This window comes from Sceloporus occidentalis, unplaced genomic scaffold (genome assembly GCF_023333645.1).
Source record: "Sceloporus occidentalis isolate IW3139 unplaced genomic scaffold, rSceOcc1.0.p SCAF_1, whole genome shotgun sequence".
NCBI classification, from domain to species: Eukaryota; Metazoa; Chordata; class Lepidosauria; order Squamata; family Phrynosomatidae; genus Sceloporus; species Sceloporus occidentalis.
Window position 1 is genome coordinate 180,262,071 of NW_028316981.1, and position 22,013 is coordinate 180,284,083.

At 45.1% G+C, this 22,013-nt stretch overlaps 1 protein-coding gene across 1 annotated transcript in view; it reads left to right on the plus strand.

Annotated features, from left to right (window-relative positions):
• The first annotated feature begins 4,487 nt into the window (after nucleotides 1-4,487).
• The window catches only part of LOC149322919 (FYVE, RhoGEF and PH domain-containing protein 1-like), a 71,848-nt gene continuing 54,322 nt past the window's right edge, over nucleotides 4,488-22,013 (plus strand). The window contains exon 1 of the mRNA XM_089484733.1: nucleotides 4,488-4,647. Within this exon, the coding sequence (XP_089340859.1) occupies nucleotides 4,488-4,647 (160 nt within the window). The remainder of the gene's footprint in view (nucleotides 4,648-22,013) is intronic.

Below are 22,013 nucleotides of genomic sequence, written 5' to 3' on the forward strand. Positions count from 1 at the left end.
TGGGGTGCCACAGGGTTCTGTCATGGGTCCAGTGCTATTCAACATCTTTATCAATGATTTGGATGATGGAATATAGGGCATGATTGTCTAAGTTGCAGATGACACTAGATCAGGATGGGTAGCTAATACCCTAGAGATTTAAGGGACTAAAAAATGTCCCAGCCAACTGGGCCAGCTGAAATAGTAAATCCTGGATTTCTCCTTTGTTGCAGACTAATGGATAGGTTAAAATGTGACAGTGGCGATGAAGCAGGAAACACCCAGCAGTCGTGTCAGTCCCACCAATTTACCGCCCCACCCAATGTACACCCCCTCTGGGATGTCACCTCATGTGGGCTGCACCCCCTCCCAGTGATGCCACTGCTCCCAGGCTATTAAACTCCCTCCCAGTGGCGGGGGGGGGGGGGGTCATCTGGCCCCATGGTCTGCTCTTCTTTCGCCACCAAACAGGCTTTCAGCTTTTAATTGTCCCAGTGCAGAAGCATGTTCAAAGGTTGTGCTGTGTTTTGTGGTATGTTGAGTGTATTTTCAGTTGTTTTCACCAGCTTGGTTGCTTAATGCTTTCCAAACCTTTGTGCTATAGATCATCCTGGCTATTTTGTTTCAAACATATGGAAAGATGCTCTGGGTCCCATATCAGGAGAAAAGGCGGTGTGTGTGTGTGTGGGGGGGTATAGATTAGAAAAATAAATAAATGTAATCACCAACACAAAGGCCAGGCCTAGGGAGTTTCCAAGCCTGGTTCTTTAATGAGGAAACAGGAACTTTCCACAAGGTGCAGAGGAAGTAGGACGAGACACTTTTGCCTGCATCACATTGGCATGGAAGGGGCATCAGTGCCTTGCCCTCCCAAAGCCCCTCCTGTTGTGGCAAAAACAGTGCTCTGTGCCTTTAAAACACTTTGAATGTCCACAGCTGCTGTGGTTTGCAAACATCATCTGAAAGTACTCCCCCCCCCCCCAACATATGCAGCGCAGACAACTAGTTATTTTCTGTGAACCTTTCAAAGAAAGAAGAGGGAGGGTTTTTATGGCCTGTATTTTAAATAACATTGACCTCTATTCCTTCATACAAAAATGTCAGTTCAGTTTCAAAACTTCAAGTTATTTTTTTCCCCAAAGAGCGCAACTGAAAATAAATTTTTGTGTGAGTAAAGAGAGCACAATTGCATTGGGTTGCAAAGCCACAAAAATCCCAACCAAACTACTGTTGTCTTTATTTATTTGTTTATTTAAAAGGAGGCTGAAACTGGTTCAAAACAGACCAAAGTTTACCCGGAAGTATACAATTGGTGAGCTTTGCTTGGAAAACCTGAGAACCAGAACTTTGAAGAACCTTGACTGTTGATTGAAGAAAAGACCAAATGGCTTTGAGTAAAAGAGGCAAAAATGTATTATGAAAAGTGTTGTGACCATTTTCAGAAGCTGAGTGGAAGAGAGGAAGCACTTGGCTTTTTCCAATATAGTGTGCAATTTCCTAGGAAACCCAGTTAGAGCTAGCTGCAATGGCAAACTTTTAGAACTGAATGTAAAGGGAACTTGTATCACCTTTGGAGTTTATCAAATGGGAGGAATTTCTCTTAATTTTGAATTAAAAGAAAGTGGGGCCAGAACGCATTCACTTAAAAGTTGCAAGTTTTGCGCAATTATGTGAATACGCATTGCATTCGAACTGTTTCCCCATTGCTTGAAAATAGCATGCCATTGCCCGAATTTGCGTGTGGCACTCTATCACGCAATAACGTTAAACCCCATGATTGCGTTCAGATTGCCATCGGATTATACTTCCAATTCTGACTTGAGAGAAAGAAAGAAGTTGGTACCATAAGCTTTTGTAGACATAACTCTACTTCCTCACATGCTACAAGATCCCTTTGTATTCTGACCCAGACTAACACGGCTGGCACCTCTTCCACATTACAGAAATAACGCAGTTTGACATCAATATGATGCTGAAGGCTTTCATGGCCAGCATCCATACTTTTCTGCGTTTTTTGGGGGGGGCAGTGTGTCCATGTTCTGTAAGAATTTATTCTTGACGTTTCGCCTGCATCTGTGGCTGGCATCTGATGCAGGCAAAACGTCAGGAATAAATTCTTCCAGAATGCCACCACCTAGCCCGAAAAACCCACAGAAAACTAAGTTTGACACCACTTTAACTGCCATGACTTAGCCTGCAGAATCCAGGGATTTGTAGTTTGGTGGGGTATTGAGCCTGGTCTGTCTCAGAGCCTCACCAGACCCCAAATCCCAGGATTCTACAGGATTAGAGTCATGGCAGTTAATGTGGTATCAAACAATTTCATTTCTACAGTGTGGATCCACTCTCTGTCTTTGAATTTTAGAACTGAAAAACTGCATTCTGAACCCAGGGTTCGTTAGATTTTCAGTACCATAACTGCAGCAAGTTTACAGTCTTTTTAATACAAAAATTCACTCATGTTTTCCCCCCACATTCTTGTAACTTCAGCTGATTTTGGGAGATGCACAAAGTTATTTTTGTGGTCACTACTGTGAAACACTTCGGTTTCAGAGAAATCCTGGCTGATCGACTTAAAACAGGGTGACCGGGCAGCCTCCTCTTCCAGGACATGTCCTATATTCCAGCTTTCCTTTATACATGAAATTTCAAAATGTCCTCCACTTTTTTGGCACGACTAAGAAGAATGAACTTTACATTTATATGAGAGTGTTTAGCTTTTATGTGGGCATTTTTCTTGCATGCCTTACCTATTGTGGTGCCTAGTCCTCCTTTGCGTAGAGGACATCTGCTCGCCCTGACTTGAAAATCTCCTAGTTCTGCCCCTTCTTCTTTGGGTTGTTAGAGGGCCCACTGTCCAAGGCAGAGCCCTGAAACAATAAACTGTCCTGAAATGGTCTCTGCAGTGCTCCCTTTGGAAAAAGGAGGCAATGTGGATGAACTCCTGGGCCTGAGTCCAATGGTTACCGTATATACTTGACTATAAGTTGACCTCATGTATAAATCAAGGGCAAGTTTTGGGGCCAAAAAGTATGGATTTTGCTATGACCATGGATAAGTTGAGGCTAAAACCTAGGGGCATATAGCAAAGGATCTAGAGGATGACGCAAAGCAAAACAATGTCAAAGAACTTACAAAATTCCAGCAGACATAACTGTGTTTACTCATAAGCCTGGATGAATGAGAGAATAGATGGGATCCATGCTTCAGATTATACTCTTGCTTTTCACCAGGGGATGGTTCCTTCTTTTAAATCAGAGTTCAGATACGGTACTTATGTTGACCCATGGATAAGCCGACTCAAGTTTTGGGGGGTCAGTTTTTTTGGCCTAAACTTCTAGCCTTATCCATGAGTGTATATACAGTAATCCCAACTAGAGGAGACTCACTGAATGGCTGGACATTTTGGCAGCCCCTGCCCTAAATCTCATTGATCCCAAAAGCCCCACTTGGGAGGCTGAGAAATCAGAAGGGGCAAATCCAAGCCTAGGTTTCCTTCTTGGGTATGGGATGGCACAACCCAGTCCCCAACCTTGCAATTCATTGAAACCCCAGGGGAGATCAAAGCCTTCCTTTGGCCCTGTCTGAGATTTCTGTGTATTTGTGTGATGAAGAGAGGGAAGGCAAAACCTCCCAAAGCAAAACTGACTTCAAAAAGGAGCTGCATTTTTCAAACAACAGCTGTTGGTGGATCCCTTCCAAGGGCCAGGAAAACCATTGCCAAGCCTCTGGAGTTTTTGTTGTGCAGCCTTTTGGGTCAATATCCTGGGGCTGTAAAAAAAAAAGGGGGGGGTCCTCCGATCCCCTCCTCCTTAAGATAGGAAAGGCAATGGCTCTGTGTGTGTGTGTGTGTGTGTGTCTGTCTTCACCAAATCCCATTCTGAAAAAAGACACACACAGAGTACAGAGAGCCAAGCCAGAGAGCCTGCAAGGGAAGAGTGCTAGTTTGCAAGCCTTCTTCTCGCAAGGAGGGATTTGCTTGGGGGGGGGGAAGGGGGGAGGGAGAAAAAGCCAACCCACTCAGCTAGGATTAGGAGGTTGGAGGGAAGAGGAGGAGGGAAAAGGAGGCTTGGAGTAGAGCCTCCAACGTGGAGAAGCTCCCTAAGCCTGCTCCCTCCGAGCCCTTGCTTCTGCTGCTGCTGGCCAAGGCGATGCTTTCTTTTTTCCTTGCCTGCAAAGGGCTGGTCAGACTTGTTGCAAGGAGGAGGCTGCCTTTGCAAATCGAGCCCAAGATCCAGCTGGGAAGAAGGCATTCCTCTGGCTTCCTTGGCGTGGAGCAAAAGTGGCCCCTGGATGTAGCTGCAGGCAAGAGAGGGATCCACTCCTCCTAGCCCTCCTCCTCCTTTTTCTTGTCCATCTTCTTCCTTCCTTCCTTGGGAGGGGATCTGGCCCTTTCCATGGGGACTGGGGGCTCTTTGGCCTTGGGGGCCCCATCTGGGCTGGATCTTGGAGGAGGGGACTGACTGAAGGGGGAGAGGGGGTCCAAGGGGTGCCTTTTTGGGGCAGCCATGCAGAGGAGCAGCCTGATGGGGATGCCCAGCCCGGAACCCAGCGGCTCTTACTCCCAGCAGTTCAAAGCCATGAGGTTTTCCTATCACATCGAAGGGGGAGCAGCAGCAGCAGCAGCAGCAGCAGCAGCAGCCACTTCGCCCCAAAACCGAGCCTTAGGTAAGCCCCAGGGGATCTTGGGGGACTGGGGTGGGTAGGGACTTACTCCAGGGATGGGGGGTGGATCAGGCTCACAGTCCCCATATTTTGCTCCATGCAGCCCAGAGGCTGAGATTGCCTCTGTACTAACCTCATCCTTATTGCTTGGCCCATTAGGGATCACTTTCCCTTTGGGGGTCTATGGGGAGCATCCTGGTTCATGATTTTTTTTGGGGGGGTCAACAGAAGGCATTGGAAAGAGAGGGCCAGACCTCTTTCTGTGGGCATTTCAGGGCACCCTCAGAAATAATGGTTGTGTGTTTGTGTTGATTTTTATATGTATTTTAATATTGCATTTTCATCATACAATAAAATATTGTATTTTAATAATACAATAAAATGTAATAAATATTATTATTATTTAAAAAAAGAAATAATTAGGCTTTGATACTACCAATATTAGCAATATTTAATTATTATTTTTAACTTTTGTGATCAGTGGTGTTTTTTTTTAGCTCTGTCCTTTTTAAAATGACCGTAACCTGCCTTGAAATGATAATTTTATTTATTTGTTTGTTTGTTTGTTTATAATAAAATCATAAACTGGGGATGGGCAGGGGCAAATGTGGGTTGCTCTTTCTTTCTTTCTTTCTTTTCCCTGCTGCCTGGAGTGGCATCCCTTTGGGGGTCCCTTGCAGAGCTTGAAAATGACCTCCCTCTTGCCAAAGGAGCTTGAAGTTAGCCCTGGGATCCTGGAATATAGGAAGAAGGGCAGAGGCAGCTTTGCAGGCTCCTGCCCCAAAGAGCTTACACTGGGAGAGCATCCTCCCTCAGCCCTGCCTTCTGCCCCAATGTGGACATTCTTCCAGGCCTGCCTCTCTAGGGTTTGTTTGTTTTTTAATTTTGCAACCCTGCCATTTTGAGCCTTTGCTTTTCAAACCTCCTCAAACCTGCAACAAGACCAAGAAAGCAGCTTTTGGGAACAAAGAGGCATGCAGTGAAATGGTTACAGAGGAGGTTCAGCTCGGGGGGAAGGCTGGCAAGAGCCTTAGCTTCTCTGCTGGAGCCCTCCCTAATCCCATCCCATTCTGTTGTCAAACACTCCTGAGATGCTTTGGAGTCAAAACCAGACTCCTGTCACTTTGCTCTCCCATTTCCCCTTCCATTATCTACACACACACACACACACACACACACACACTTATTGTCTAGCTTCACTGCAGACCATAGTTTTTTTGTGGGTTTTTTGGGCTATGTGGCCATGTTCTAGAAGAGCTTTTTCCCTAACATTTTGCCAGCATCTGTGGCTGGCATCTTCAGAGAATGGCCACATAGTCCGAAAAGCCCAAAGAAATACTATGGATGCCAGCCATGAAAGCCTTCGACTTCTCACTGCAGACCATTTTCTCTCCTCTTCGGCACCCTACTCTTTCAAAATGCTCTTGTTACCCTTCTTGAAGATAACCTGCCCCTTTCCGAATCTGGTCTACCTAAGCCGCACCACTGGAACTCCTTGCCACTCGATTACCCGAAAGCTCAAATGTTCAACATAATGCATGTAGCTTGGATTGATTCTATGTCTTGGCTAGACAGTTGGACCCTCCTCTCCATAGATTCTTTATCCAGGGGTCAAAGCATCCAAGGCTTAAAAATTCATTTAAAAACAAAAACAAACAAAAAATCATTTTTAAAAAAAGACAAACAAAAAACCATCAGCGATACCTTTACTGGCCAAGCAAAATGCACCTTTCACTTGGCCAATAAAGGGATCATTGATGAATTTTTGTTTGTACAATATTTGTTAAATATGCCCTTTTTCTCTGGATCTGATCCTGAAACTGCGTCCTATCAAGAGGCAGGTGTGGAATGAGAGAGGCAGGAAAGGTGTGTGTTTTGTCCAGCTGTTGGTGCGAAGAATCTCACCTGAGATGCTGACAACAGTTGAGTCACTCTTGCAAGTCTGGTATTCTTAGAAACATTCTTAGCAGCCTGAGAACAGCTGGAGGGGAGAAATGGAATTAGTTTTCCCTCACAGGGGCTGACATGATCTCTCCTCAACACTTCCATGTGATATTTGCAATGAGCCACACTGACTTTTTGAGAACTGGGCCTTGGTGCTTCGAAACTGTCCAGTGTCGCCACGCCTGTTGATTGCCTAAATATCCTAAAGGCATGAGATCGTGTCTGATTTTGGAAGTTAAACTGGGTCAGCCCTGGTTAGTACTTGGATGGGAGACTGCCAACTAACACCAGGTGCTGTAGGCTCTGTTTCAGAGGAAGGAACTGGCAAAACCACCTCTGAGTGTACCTTGCCCAAGACAGCCCTATGAAATTCATGGGGTTGCCGTAAATCGATAGGCGATTTGGAGGTGCACACACACACACACATGTACCCCCACACACGGTGCCTTTGTGTTTCAAATGATGATTGTGTCAGTCTTCCAAAGGGTGGTTGGTGTTGCTAGTGCCTTGAAGAGGAAGCCTGGAAGTAGGGGCCTATGGATGATTGTCTTTGGTGTTTTAGCACTGAGAAGGGGAGTGGTACAGGGTCAGAAAATTGGCTGATTTTCCTGGCCTGGGTTTTTTGTTCCTGAGGCAAGAGCAGCCCTTCCCTTCTCCGCCTCTTTCCTTTGTTAATTCAGACTAGGGTGAGTTTTTGTATTTTTTCAAAAAATTGCTCTCTCTTTGCCTGAGCCAGCACCTGATGAGACTGTAGCTGGGCTGCTGCTAAGATATATAATCTATGCAGTTCTGCTTTAAGCACTGGTTTCTTTTCTCTCCTTTCCCTTAAAATGAAAGACTAATCCACGGATAGGAATTTACATTGCCACCCCTGCCCCTTTCCCTCTGTTTCCCCCCCCCCTTCCCTTTAAAGAATGATATACCCACTAGGATATATTTCCCTTCTCTGTGCTGGGAGAAGTGAACCTAGGGATCCTAGTTCTCCTTGCCTTGCCTTCCTTAATATCTAGGACTCACCCACTTCTCCCTGGAGAAAAAGGTGGCAAGGCGTCAAGACTGAAAAGAACGGTTGTCTTGACAGCCACATTGATCCTGGATCAGAGTGGCCAGGTGTCATAACCTCAAAGGAGGTCAGAGCACTACAAAATGTGGGACATTTAAGAAAAATGTAGGGTGTTACAAACTAAAAGCTACCAACACTCATACGAATTTACACTCATACTTCTTAGCCATGCTCAAAATGGAGAACATTTTGGAATTCTTCCTGGACAGAAGGCTAGAATGTAGGACATGGCCTGGAAAAGGAGGATGTCTGGTCACCCAGTCCAAGCTGGGGTTACTGGTTGGCAGGGAAGTGGGAATTGTGCATGTGCGCGTGTGTGCCTTTAAGGCGACTGTCTTATAGGGACCCCATGAATTTCATAGAGGTTTCTTAGGCAAGGAATACTCAGAGGTGTTTTGCCAATTTCTCGTGGGTGTGAAAAGTGGTTGGGGAGGGCTGGCTGATTTCTGAGTTGCTTTTCTTTTTGCTTGCCACCCACCCACCGCATTTCAGACTGTCTAGCGCTGTGGTGTGTTTTACAACATCTTCCAGCAAAGCAGGGCTGAAGAAATCCTGAGGGGTCTGAACACTTCCACCGGAAAACACTGGCTATTCTGAAAGATTGTGTGTCTTGTGTCTGTGTTGGCACACCCAGAGTTGTCCTTCCATCTTGCAATCCAGGTTTTTCAGCCACAAAGAAAACCTTGGGTAGTTGCCTCCAATAGGAGCTGGTTGGCTGGCTTTCTGTTGCTTGAGAATAAAATGTTCTGCTTGAAAAGAAGTCAGCTGGAAGTCCTGGCTCCTTTTTAAAAGGCAGCAGATCCTAGTGGTTAGCTGCAACAAGGACCTGGACAAGGCTCCTCTGGGCTTTCTCCATGGCGGTCTTCCTTTAGTCTTGGTAGGGTAAAGTAAAAGGATGAGGAAACTGACTCTGTGGTTTTGAGAAGGGACAGGAATCTTGTGGCCCAAGGAGCAGTTATGTGGAGAAAAAGAAAAAGGCTGGTGACCAGACTCATGACTTCTCTGAGGAGCCCAGGAATGAAGTGGAAGCAGGATTTAGGATGGACAGTGTTTGAAGCAAATTTGTACATGCTCTTCAAATGAAGGGACTGCTGCAGTGCAAGAGCTCTGTTGTGGGACCAGGTGCTGTCCATCTTTGCCCAACAGTACCTACCTCTTGTGCCAATCACTCCCCATCTCTGATCTCCTGCCCATCCTGCTTCATTACAAAGACTTAAGGAACTTGCTGGGTTGACATAAAAGCAAAGCCACATCCTGGCTCCAGGGAAAGCCACAGGAGGACTGTCTGGGGGCCAGAGCCTGCCTCAGGGTAGGAGAAAACGATTTGTGGGAGCTCTCTGTTCCTTGGCATTGGGGCAAGGCAGCGCAGGTTTTCTAAAGAAAAAGACAACAACAGTGAAACGAGATCCCTAAGTCAAAATAAGTCAGCTGTGGTGGCATGAAACTCAGCAGTTCATCTGTCCCCTTTCCCCCTCTTTTGTAGAAATACTGTATATAAAAGGAGGGGGGGGGGAATAAAAGGACACCAGGAAGGCATTAAAAGGCCTAAGAGTAAGGCTGTCATATTATTAAAGAGTGTGCCTTTATTATTATTTTTAAACGGGTTTCTTCAGCATAAATAAATATATATGCTAAAAAAACACCAATAACCTCAACTTTGATATTTTCCGAGAGATGTTTGGGGGGGAAATATGACAACACTTAGAACTGTATAATCCAAGATGGCGTTTCTGAAAACCAGGGCTGGATAGCTGTGACCATCTTGATGTTTGAGTAGTGCATTTCACATAATCCCCCACTTTGGTTATACTGTATAGTGCTGCTGGGAATTGTAGGCCAAAAACATCTTGAGGTCCAGACATGCCTAAGACAGTGCTGCAAAACAAATGCCCATTGTTTGAAGTAGAGGTCCCCTTTAAAGTCATCCCCGTCCCTTTGTTTTTCCCTTTCTCATTTCCTTTTACAGTAACATATCAGACTCAAAACAACCCCAGAAAAATAAGACAGTTTAGTCCCATTCATTAATCACTGGGCACACCAGTCCTGAAGCATGTATCAGATCATCTGCTTGATTAAAGGTTGCAGGACTGTTGAAAAACTGTCCTAAGGTTCCCCCTAGAGCAGTGCTTCACCGCCTATCTGATGTGGAGGACTGGTAATAATTCTTTTTCAGTGTGCCAGGCACTAGCATATTTGTGCCCGTTGCCAACAACTGTTTGCTTCTTTCCTGAGAACTCACCAGGGACTGGCAGCCAATTGCTCAGGGAACAGCACTGATCCAGGGACCACCACTAAGATTAGTATTATCCTGCAGAGCAGAGCCAGCATGGTGTAAGGGTTGGGCTAGGACTCTAGAAGTTGTGTGCTTTCAAGTCATTTCCAACTTATGACAGACCTAAGGTGACCCATAAGAGTATGGCTTACCTAAGGTCACCCAGTGAGTTTCCATGGCTATGTGAGGAATCAAACCTCAATTTTCAGAATCCCTGTGCTCAAACCACAATAACTCTTGAAGACCGCACTGACTTCAGCCATGGAAAACCCACTGTGTCCTGAATCAGATGTTGGTTACACACTTTTAGGCCTGTTACAGACTGCCAAAATAAAGCTGCTTCGGGTCTCGTTGGAGGTATGCTGTTTAAATTATGCTTACATCCTAAGAATCCGGAAGCTGCACCAAAGCTGCACTCCAGTACTTAGGAATGGAGTGTGGCTTTGGCGCGACCTCCAGACTCTTAGGACCTATGCATCATTTAAATAGCATACCTCCAAAGAGACCCGAAGCAGCTTTATTTTGGCAGTCTGTAACAGGCCTTTGCCTCAGAAGAAGGCAATGGATGGCAAACCAACTCTGGATGAATCTTGCCAAGAAAATTGCATGAGAGAGTTACTGTGAGTTAGAAATGATCAGAAAACACATAACAGCAGCTGCAAGAACAACAAGGTTTTCGCTGCCCTTTGCTAGAAATGGCAACAAGAGAGCCTTATTGTGTTAATGGTAGGGAATTGAATTAAGGTACAATGACTACTGATGTGTGGCCTCTTAGGCTGCTGCCACACTGCAGAAATAAAGCAGTTTAACACCACTTTAATTGCCATGGCTCCAGCATACAGAATCACAGGATTTGTAGTTTTGTGAGGCACCAGCATTCTGGAAGAGAAGTCTAAAGACCTTGTAAAACTACAAATCCTAGGGTTCCATAAGATGAAGCTACAGCACCCAAACTGCATTATTTCTACAGTGTGGATGTGGGTAGTTCGTGTTCACTTAGCAATTGTCTGTTCTTCCTTAGTATTACTGGGGGGAAATGGTGGATAACAGAGAGGTAGATTATTATTATTATTATTATTATTATTATTAACCTTTATTTATAAAGCGCTGTAAATTTACACATATTTGTAAATATGTAGATCATATTTGGAGCTGAGGACTAGAATAGCTGTTGAGTCAAATTAGGGAAAGACTGGAGCATAAGCCAAAATCTATAATGGGGAACCTTTTGCCCTTGAGAAGTTTTGAAGTTCACTCCCAGTAGCCACTGTAAAGAGATGATGGGAGTTGCAGTCCAGAACTTCAGGAGGGCTAAAGTTCGCTGCCCCAAGTCTGTGACAAGGCTCCTCTGACAGATGGACAAAGCCAAGAGGTATCTGGCATGCTAAGGGAGGCAAGGAGAGCCAGTATAGCATAGTGGTTTGAGTGTTGGACTATGATTCTGGAGACCAGGGTTCGATTCCTGCTTGGCCATGAAACCCACTGTACGGCCTTAGGCAAATCACATGCTCTCAGTCTCAGGGGAAAGCAATGGCAAACCTCCTCTGAACAAAACTTGGTGAGAAAACCCCCACAATAGGTGAGAACTTGGTGAGAAAACCCCCCTTAGGGTTGCCATAGATCAGAAATGACTTGAAGGTACATTGCAACAACAAGGGTGGCAGAGCCAGTCAGATCTTGCCTACAGATCACATATAGCTGGAAAATTATCTTGTGTGCACATCTTAAATGGGGGGCTCCCATTCATTTCAGTTGTGCAGGAGAACCTCCTGTGAGATGCTCCCTCTTGCTGAGTTAGTAAAAAGTGGAGTAAGGCATTTCTTTCTGCCTCAGATACTAAAATGTGTTCTCCAGGTGGTTCTCTGTTGGAGGAGGAGCAGGGAATCCTCTTGTCAAAAAATGGGGAGGGAGGGCATCGCTCTGGGAGGTTCCTGCTGCCCTTCCTTGCTTGCCTTGTTGGATTGGACTGGCCCCACCATTTTTTTCCATCCATCTGGGTGAGAAGAGCTATCTTTAGAAAGGGGCCGGGCTGGGGAGCTCTGGGGCTGTAGTTCACTGTGTCAGCAGCAGCTGCCAGCCACTCACTCACTCACTCAAGTGGGGAGGGGAGAGCAAGGCCTGCAAGCTGGGAAAGAGCTTGTTGGGCTGGGAGTGGAGGAAGGCTGTTGATGGGTGTATGTGGTTTGCTAATGGCCAGGATCCCAAAGCTCACTGCATGCCAGCTAACAAGTAAAAGAGTTTTAAGAGATGGGACGGACTAACGGCTGTGCTGATGCTGCGTCACTGAAGAGTTCCACAGGCGCAGCAGGATGCTAGCAGGAGAAATGGGATGGTTAGCCAGGAATGGGACGGTTAGACAATCTCTTAGCATAGTAGTTGCAAAGGGCTGGGGAGGGATGGAGGATTTGTCCCCTCTCCATCATCTTCTGTAGGAAGATTGCATGTGTGCATATGTGTCTTCAAGTTGCCTGTCAATTTATGGCGACCCCATAGGGTTTTCTTAGGCATGCGCAGGGATGGTTTTCCCAGCTCCTACCTCCAAAATATAGATTAGGGATTGAAAAGTGCTTAAATTCCCCCACATGCATGTTAGGAGAATCACTAAAAATCAAAGTGTGGAATCTTTTGGAACTACAACTCTCAGAATCCCCCGGCCAACATGATTTTATTTTTGCTATGCTGGCTGGGTGATACTAGGGGTTGTAGTTCCAAAGAGTCACTTGCCTAAGCCCAGTTAAGAACTATCACTAAATACAGGCAGGGATGGTCACTAGTTTAGATGGTTATCAGTCAATGGTTTTCTTACTAAGGGATTTCTATCCTGTGTAATCTCTCTGAGACCTTTGTTGGAAGGCCATTGATCCAGCGTAGAACATGACTTTCAGGGCTAGCATCAGGACTCAGCATCCTCAGGCAGCTGCCAGAGACCCAGAGCCTCTGCAAGATTTCTTCAGGCAGCTGGATCTAGGGTCTTCCATTTTAATTTCCAACAGGACTAAGAAATGCTATGTGGAGGCTTTGTGGCTAATGAAAATGGTGAGCAATGCACAGACACTTGTCACAACCTGTCCCATAAGTCTCCCCCATTGGTGGGTTACTGGATATGGAGGCCTCCCCACAAACCTGCAGCCAGCTCTGCCTATGTATTCTGTACCCATCCAAATCTTGTGAGAACAAACCTCAAGCTGTTGAACCAGAATAAAATTAGGCTCATTAAAAACTATCTGCATCTGTAATAAATATTATTTAATAGGGATTTATAAATAGCATGGTACTCTGCACGAGATAATCAAAGATAGGCCCTTCCTTTAGTTCTAGAATCTATAATGACATGTGACAAGAGGGAGGGAAGAAGGAGATACTGATGAGGATAAATTGTGTCAGTTTTTCCTCATATAATTGTTTCTGATGTTTGCATTGTCAGATACTTCTGATATTTTGAGGGGAGGACTAGGCGAGTGGAAGAAGTAGTCCAGGATATGAAGTGGTGGAAAAGGATGCGAACCAAGCCCCCACTGCACCCAAAAATAGAGCAATCTCATCTGGCTGATATGGAGGCATGGCAATGATGGCTGAATAGCAGCATAGTGCAGTGGAGGCTAGTGGCTCCTATGCTGGTAGGGTGATGAATCTACTCCAGGTTTTAACCCATGTTTTAAAGCAGCTATTCAGGGTGCTGAACTCTGTTTTCAGAATAGGCTTCAGCTGGGGTAGACTCACTGCCTCACCGATATGGAAGCTGCCAGATGCCATTGCTATAGTGCTCCCAATACGTGATTCCCACTAGGGCAGAACACCATTTTCTGAGAGTCTCCAAGCAGCCCTGCAGAAAGTGATCTGAGATCTCAACTACCATCATGTGTGCACAAAACCCAGAGCTTGAGAATCCAGTCAGCTTCCATCTGACAACTCATGGCACCATGGGTCCCAGAGCATAATTCTACCACTGCTTGTTGACAAATGGCCTCTGAATGTTAGCCTAGCCCTTCTTTTTAAAAGCCACTTGCCAAGCGCTTCTGTGAGTCCTGTCATCCGAGTTCTAGTCTCTCTGTCTGACGTTGATGCACCATTAATGTGCTCTGACAGACTGATTTATGCCATATCCTGTACTCTGTTCTGACAACATGGTTAGGACTGTTCATGCAGATTCCTATAGTTGTGCCTGTATCACAGTTGTGGCTGTGATAAGATGTGGTCAAAGCATGCACCTATCCATGCTGCTCACTTTCTGCCCATTAGTTTTCTGTCATTTTAGCTGTTCTGTCACCATGCTGGAAGAGTTTGGCTAGTGTTTTGTGTCACTATGGTAGCAGATATGCTGTTTCACGTGTATATTGGGGGTTTCTTCCGAATTTTTTAAGCTTCACTAGTTTTATTCCAAGTAAGATTTCTCCCTACGTCTGTATAGCTTTGTTGTTGTTGTTGTTGTTGCTGCTGCTGTTGTTGTTGTGTGCCTTCCAAGCTGTTTCCAAGTTATGGCGATGCTACAGCAAACCTATCACACGGTTTTCTTGGCAAGATTTGTTCAGAGGGATTTCCTCAAAGGCTGAGAGAGCGTGACTTGCTCAAGGTCATCCAGTGGGTTTCCATAGCTGAGCAGGGATTCAAACCCTGGTCTCCAGAGGCCTAGGCTGCATCTGCACTGCAGAATTCATGCAGTTTGACACCGCTCTAACTGCCATGGCTCAATGCTTTGGATTTCTGGGATTTGTAGTTTTGTATTTCACCTTCCCTGTCAGAAAATTCTGGTGCCACATCAGATTACAAATTGCAAAATTCCATAGGATGGAGCTATGGCAGGTAAAGTGGTGTCAAACTGCATTATTGCTGCAGTGCGGATGCAGCCCTAGTTCATCATTTAAACCTCTACGCCATGCTGGCTCTGTTTAACTGCATTTATTTGATTCATCCTTTGTGATAAAAATAAAAAATCTATTATATTCCATTCATCCTCTCCTTGTTTGCTGCCCTCTCTATAATGGCAGTCATTGTAGACTGCTTGAGCCAGAGGTCTGACTTTACTTTGAAAAAATAGTGATTTTACTTTTATGAAGATTTAAGAAACATTTTGTAAATAACAGTATTTTTACTTGACCAAAGTGTTTTTAGGATTTCACCAGCTGCTGCATGTGTCCAGGATTTGCGAGGAATTGCTATTCTTGAAATGTAAGGCATTTGGTATGTGCTAACTTACAGTGAACTTATGTACTAGAGTGGACTGGGCAGGGGAGAGAGGAATGACAATTTGGATAGGGCCAGTGATATGGAGAACCAGCATGGTGTAGTGGTTTGGGGGTTGGATGAGGACTCTAGGAGACCAGGGTTCAATTCCCTGCTTGGCCACGGAAACCCATTGGATGACCTTGGGCAAGTCACAGTCTCTCAACTTCAGGAAGGCAATGACAAACCTTTTCTGTATAAATACTTGCAAAGAAAATTTGGTAATAGTTTGCCTTATAGTCACTGTAATTCACGTCTGAAGGCACACAACAGGAGAGATATGGTCTAGTTGAAAAGGCAGGCTGTGATTCCCGCATTCTGGTGGACTAGGCAGCTGGACTTCCTTCTGTTTCTAACCTCTCCTGTTATCCTAGTTTCTGATCCAACCTCTCCCCCTTTCTTCTTCCTACTTCCTGTTGTGTGAGATGCAAAAGGGTTAACTCTTCTTCTCCCCAAACACATACAGCAGAGCAGGGTGAGGGCAGAATACATCCTGTTGCACCACCCACATTTGGCTTCCCTTCCCTTCCTCCAACCCTCCTTCCCCCAACTTTTGCAGAACCCTTAATACATTCCATATGGGCCCATCTTGCACACAGAAGCTTCCGATAGCCCTGGAGCAGTAGTTGCTGGTGGGATGGAAAAGCAAAGGGATCCGGAATCACCCTTTCACCGCCATCACCCCGTTCCAGCCACTTCTGCTGCTTATTGTACTGGGTTTCTTGTTTTGATCTCCTGCTGCCTGTGAGAGGGAAGCAGGATGGTGGTGGTGTTAGTGGCCTGGAGTGTGCTGGAATCTGAGACATGGCTCGCTCGTTGCCCCCACCAAATAGTGCTTATACTGGGCATATTCCAAGGTTGTTCTTATGTACTTGGATTCTATTTAGTATTTCAGCTGGAAATGGAATGCTGGGGGTCAGCAACTACTCAAATTTTGTGGATGGCGGGGGGGGGGGGGAGAAGAGAGAGTTTTGATGCACTGTCTGTATATCACCACTGATCCTTGCCAGACATAGAGTTAATGAACCCCTCCTGGTCTTGATAGGCTTATCTGTTTCCAGTGTTATAGGGATCCACTTTCCTTTTCACAGATCCAAAAACCAGAACCCAGAGGCCTTGTGCATTTTGAGTACTAAGTGCTCAGTGGCCAAGCTGCCATCATGTCTCTTGTTCCCCTTGGAACTGGTGCCCTGTAATTTTTTGCATACAGGCCTTTAATTTGCTGCAAGATGGACACAGTGTATATGAGAGAAGAAGAAGAGAGGTTTGCAGGGTGGAGTCAGGAGGTAGACGGCAACCAGCTTAGATTTTTAAGCAAAGTAGCAGATTGCCAAAGTCTGATGCGGCATGTTGAAATGCCAAAAAACCCTTCGAATGAGTGGGAAAAGCTCCCAAACCTATTATATTTGAGCCAACTAAACTCTTTGCCCTGGTCTGAATTCTTTTACTTTTGGTGCTGTGGTGTCTCAACAGTAATTTGTGTGTTTCAGTGCTGGCAAAGATCTTGGAAAGGCCCAGCAATAACTGCACGCATGCTTTGCAGGGTTGTCATGCAGGCAGCCTGTGTGTTTCTGTGTGTGGAGGTAGAGGGGAGAAAGTATGTGTGTTTTGTCACATTGGATAGCAAAAATATAATAAATTAATACAGATTTTTTTTACATTTTAAGACACTGTTAATCTTGCCTCCTGAAAGGTTCACTACCAGCAGGAGTTATGGCCCCAAAATAATAATTCTACTTTCCAGAGATTTTGCCCAGTGTTTTGGTGCATGCTTAAGGTTGTAGAAGGGATTCTGTTTTTAATAATAGAATCATAGAGTTGGAAGAGACCTCAAGGGCCATCAAGTCCAATCCCCTGCCATGCGAGAATACACAGTCAAAGCACTCCCGACAGATGGACATCCAGCCTCTGTTTGAAAACCGTCAAAGAAGGAGACTCCACACCGAGGCATCATATTCCACTGTCAAATAGCTCTTACTGTCAGGAAGTTCTTCCTAATGTTGAAGTGGAATCTCTTTTCCTGTAGTATGAATCCATTGCTCCATGTTGTAATCTCTGAAGCAGCAGGAAAAAAGCTTGCTCCATCTTCATAGAATCATAGAATCATAGAGTTGGAAGAGACCGCAAGGGCCATCCAGTCCAATCCCCTGCCATGCAGGAACTCTCAATCAAAGCATCCCCGACAGATGGCCATCCATCCTCTGCTTAAAGACCTCCAAAGAAGGAGACTCCACTACACTCCAAGGGAGTTTGATCCACTGTTGAACAGCCCTTACTGTCAGGATGTTCCTCCTAATGTTGAGGTGGAATCTCTTTTCCTGGAACTTGCATCCATTGTTCTGGGCCCTAGTCTCTGGAGCAGCAGAAAACAAGCTTGCTCCCTCCTCAATATGACAGCCCTTCAAATATTTAAACAGGGCTATCATATCACCTCTTAACCGTCTCTTCTCCAGGCTAAACATCCCCAGCTCCCTAAAGCGTTCTTCATAGTACATGGTTTCCAGACCCTTCACCATTTTAGTCGCCCTCCTTTGGACAGTTTCTCAGTGTTCTTTTTAAATTGCGGTGCCCAGAACTGGACACAGTATTCCAGGTGGGGCCTGACCAGAGCAGAATAGAGTGGCACTATTACTTCCCTTCATCTATAAACTATACTTCTATTGATGCAGCCTAAAATCACATTGGCCTTTTTAGCTGCTGCATCACATTGTTGACTCATGTTCAACTTGGGGTCTGCTTGGACTCCTAGATCCCTTTCACACATAGTCTCATTCAGCTAGGTATCAACCATCCTATTCTTCAATATGACATCCCTTCAAATGTTTAAACATGGCTATCATGTCACCCTTCATCTTTACTTCTCCAGGCTAAAATACCTAGTTCCCTAAACCACTCCAGATCTTTCACCAATTTGGTCATCCTCCTCTGAGCACGTTCCAGCTTGTCAACATCCTTTTTGAATTGTGATGCTAGAACTGGATGCAGTATTCCAGGTGAAGTCTGACCAAAGCAGAATTGTGTGGTACTATTATTTCCCTAAAATGTTATATTAAGATTGAGTCCTGGAGTGTTGTTTACTTTGCCAGTTAACAAAGAATACAAAGATATGGAGCCAGCATGGTATAGTGGTATGACTGTTGAATCCCTGCTTGGCCATGGAAATCCACTGGGTGACCTTTGGCATATCACATGCTCTCAGGCTCAGAGGAAGGCAAAGGCAAACCCCCTCTGAACAAATCTTGCCAAGAAAACCCCATGATACAGTTGCCTTTCGGTCTCCATAAGTCAGAAGTTACTTGAAAGCACACAACAACAACGAAAATATCACTTAAGGCAAGTGGTGAATCTGGGAAAGAGGACATGATCCAGTGAAAGGGTTTCATTGAGTCTCTGTTGAAGGACTATTCTTAATTATTAAAATACTCCTCATTCCAGTCAAATAGAATGTGATCAGTCCACATGTGATTCACAGGAGTTTGGGCTTTTTGCAGAGAGCCCTCCCTGCTGAAAGATCCTTAAATTCTGCAGAAAAAGACTTTGTGGTTTTTACCAGAGTATAAGTGGAAATCTGCAGAAATGCACATTATTGTAGGTGTGGCCATGCATTTGCCTTGCATGGATTCAGATGGCTGCGTATTTTTGGCAGAAGGAGGGTGAGTAGATGTGAATAGATGCAAATTTGCACAGGAAAACGAAACAATTAACCACTGATACGAATGGGCAAAAATCAACAGCAATAGCATGATACACTTATGTGTGGACTATCAGTAACTCTTTAAGTCAAGGAGGTGATTGGTGGTTAATTTCTAGAAATAAGAGGTATTCTACCTTATGTTTGCTCATAAGCAACTGTTAATCCTTAAGCATAACTTTGGGAAGAGTCTAGTTTCTGTTTACTCAGTCTTCATGGCAAGGGCTTCTCTGCATGTGGTCAGAGACATTTTTTCCTTATTAATATTTCACCATCTTCCAGCACTAGTGTTGAAGTCAAATTCAAAAGAAGAAAGCTGCCACAAATTATTAAACCCAAGCCAAAGTCCAGGCAGGCCTGATCTATTCTCAACAGTCTGAATTCATGTAAGGCCTTAGCTTCCTCCTTTTCGTGCTCCCGTTGTAGGCTACAAATATCACACAGCTCCTTTCTGCCACTTTGCTTTCTTTGGACTTTATCACACCAGCTTGCTGTCTTGCCATAATGAACAACTGAATGTGCACATAGCGGCTGGCTTTGGGAAAGTGTTGGCCACCATGTTCACTGCTCCTCCCTCCTCTTGATGGGTCTGCTAAGTGCACATTCACTCAGCAGCCCCACACTTTTGAGAGGGAGACACAAGCAAATATGGCTGCCAAATGCCTCCCAAAGCCAGATGTTGTGTGAATGTACACACAGCAGCTGGCTTTGGGAAGGTGTTGGCAGCTGCGATTGCTGCAAGGGGGAGAGGAGAAGAATCATACCCACTCACACCTCGTGACTGCCTGAGAAATGGAACTGCAGCCGAAGGCAGTAATAGACTAGCAGCAATATTGAGAACCTATTGATGGGTTTTGGCTGTCAATTAAAAGGTGCACTAGAATAATGAGTGAAATACAAGGCAGGACAGACTTGAAGTGGTGTGATAGGTTCCAGCCAAAGACACTTTTGTCCTGTTAAAATTCCACTTTTCTAGCCTTGTGTGATAAAGTCCTTAGTTATGGCATGGCTACTACCACATTTGTTTTTAATCAGATATATGCAAGCAGGAGTACGGGTCATTGGGTTTTCCTCTTGTCCCAGTTTGGATGGAAAAAAGATTGGCTATATGGAAAGGGCACATTGTTGATATAGGGAAGAGAAATAGGGGAAGAAAATATACTTAAGGTGCCAGAGGGAAGCCAAGAAAAATGAGTGGAGAGTTTGGGAATAAGATGAAAATGGGGTCTTGCTCTCTGTATATTCAGCGCATGCGCCCACAACTTAAATACCAGTGGGTGGGTGTTTGTACTGTATGTATGTGTGGACAGACTACATAATTGCTGCAATTTATGTAAAGGCACTAATTGCCCAAACAACAAAAAATCTTGTTTTCTTTGGTTCAGATGACAAAAGCTGTGATTTGCATTTTAATTTACCCAGAATCCCTTGTGCATCAAGGTCTCCCTCTCCCTCCCTCCCTCCCTCCCTCCCTCTCTCTCTCTGCCCCCCTTTCTCCCATGCCACTCCTGTCTACCAGGTGACAGCTTTATGTAGGTGACTCCTGGACAGATTTGACACAAATACTGTCAGACAAAACTGCTTTGGACAGCAGGGGGGCTGTCTGTTTCTAAGAAGCCCTGAAACCTTATCAGTCCTTGGCAGAGTGAGAACAGCCATTCTGTATTCTGTCTTCTCCTTCCCTGCCCCACTGGCAGGGCTCCCACACCCCCATATTCTCCAAGTGTCAGACCTTTTATGGGCTATACTGCCTCCCCCAACTTTCTGTCTCTCCATGGAAACCTATTTAAGAAATTATAGAAATGTTTTCTCTGTGTGTGTATCTTAAAAAGCCCTTCCAGCTTCAGTTTGATAGGACATTGTTGACAGAAAATGGAGCTTGGCTACCTGTCAAGCACTTTTCATATGTAAGAGGTGGGGGGGCGATGATTTTTGCAACCCCTAACTACCCCCCCCCCCCGCTTTGTGAAGGCTTCTAGGTTCATTTGACTTGACGTGTGTGAGCACACATACACCCATGCACAGACCTCCCCCCTCCAGTTGTCTCTGTCCCTGCCTTATCCATATCAGTGTCTAATCCCTGTTTTGAGACTCATTAATCGGTTTGACTCGGCATGGCTTGTGTTACTAGAGAGTGGTGGTTTATGATTTTGGAACTGGGGGTGGGAGAAAGAGCAGAAAAGCCCCCTGAGAGCTGTAAGCAGAGCCTTAAAGTGGAATAATGGGGGAAGCGGTGGCAGAGGGTCAGGACCCCAGTCCCTGGCCATCTGTTCCCTTCAGTCCACCATACAGATGGCATCAGCTCTTCTATGGAACAGGTAACCCACTGGGGAATAGGGCCAATTGGGTTTCCTATTTCCAGTGGGGAGTTGGGAGGGTAGGACGGGGTGTGGTTTTTCCATTTGCCAATTGACCAGCTGCCCCCATGACCAAAGCTCAGTTAATATGGGAAGAACATCATTTTCCACCTTCCCTGCCACTAATTTCTTTATGTTCGTTATTCTGTCATCCCAGCCATGGAACTATCATTTTGTATAGTAACTTAAGGGCCTTTGCCTGAAAGAAGCTACACTCTAGATCAGCTTTTCTCAACCCGTTTACCCTGGAGAAACCCTTAAAACAATGTTCAGGTCTCAGGGAATGTCGCCATACAAATATTATATCTACAGCTCCACAAATGTTTTTCCCCCAGTCACAATTTCTTGTGAAAGTGCTGGTGTTCTCTTGAGAAAACCTGGCTGAGATCTAAAAACAAAATAACCGAAAACGGGAGAGAAGTCAGATAGATGACTAGCTCATGCAGTTATATGCAGAACCTGGGAACATTCCATTTTTCAGATGTGCTGGCTGGGGGATTCTGGAAGCTGTAGTCCAAAACAGAAGCCTTTTCCAGACAATAATTATATGTATTTAAGTCACATTTCTGTGTTCATGAGGGAGGAAGCATGCCTAAAACTTCTTTCTTCCTTTTCTGTCCCAGATGTGTGGAACCAATTATACTTACTCATTTTATCAAAAGAAAGGACCCACCTTTGTGTGTTCCAGAATTTAAGACCCTTAGGCTGAGCAATGTATTCTGAGTCGGCTAAGCTTTAGGGAACCCAGGTTTAATACTCTGCCTCTCCTTGAATGTATGGGGAGCAGCCTGGAGGCTCACTCCTGACACCAGGTGTGGCAGG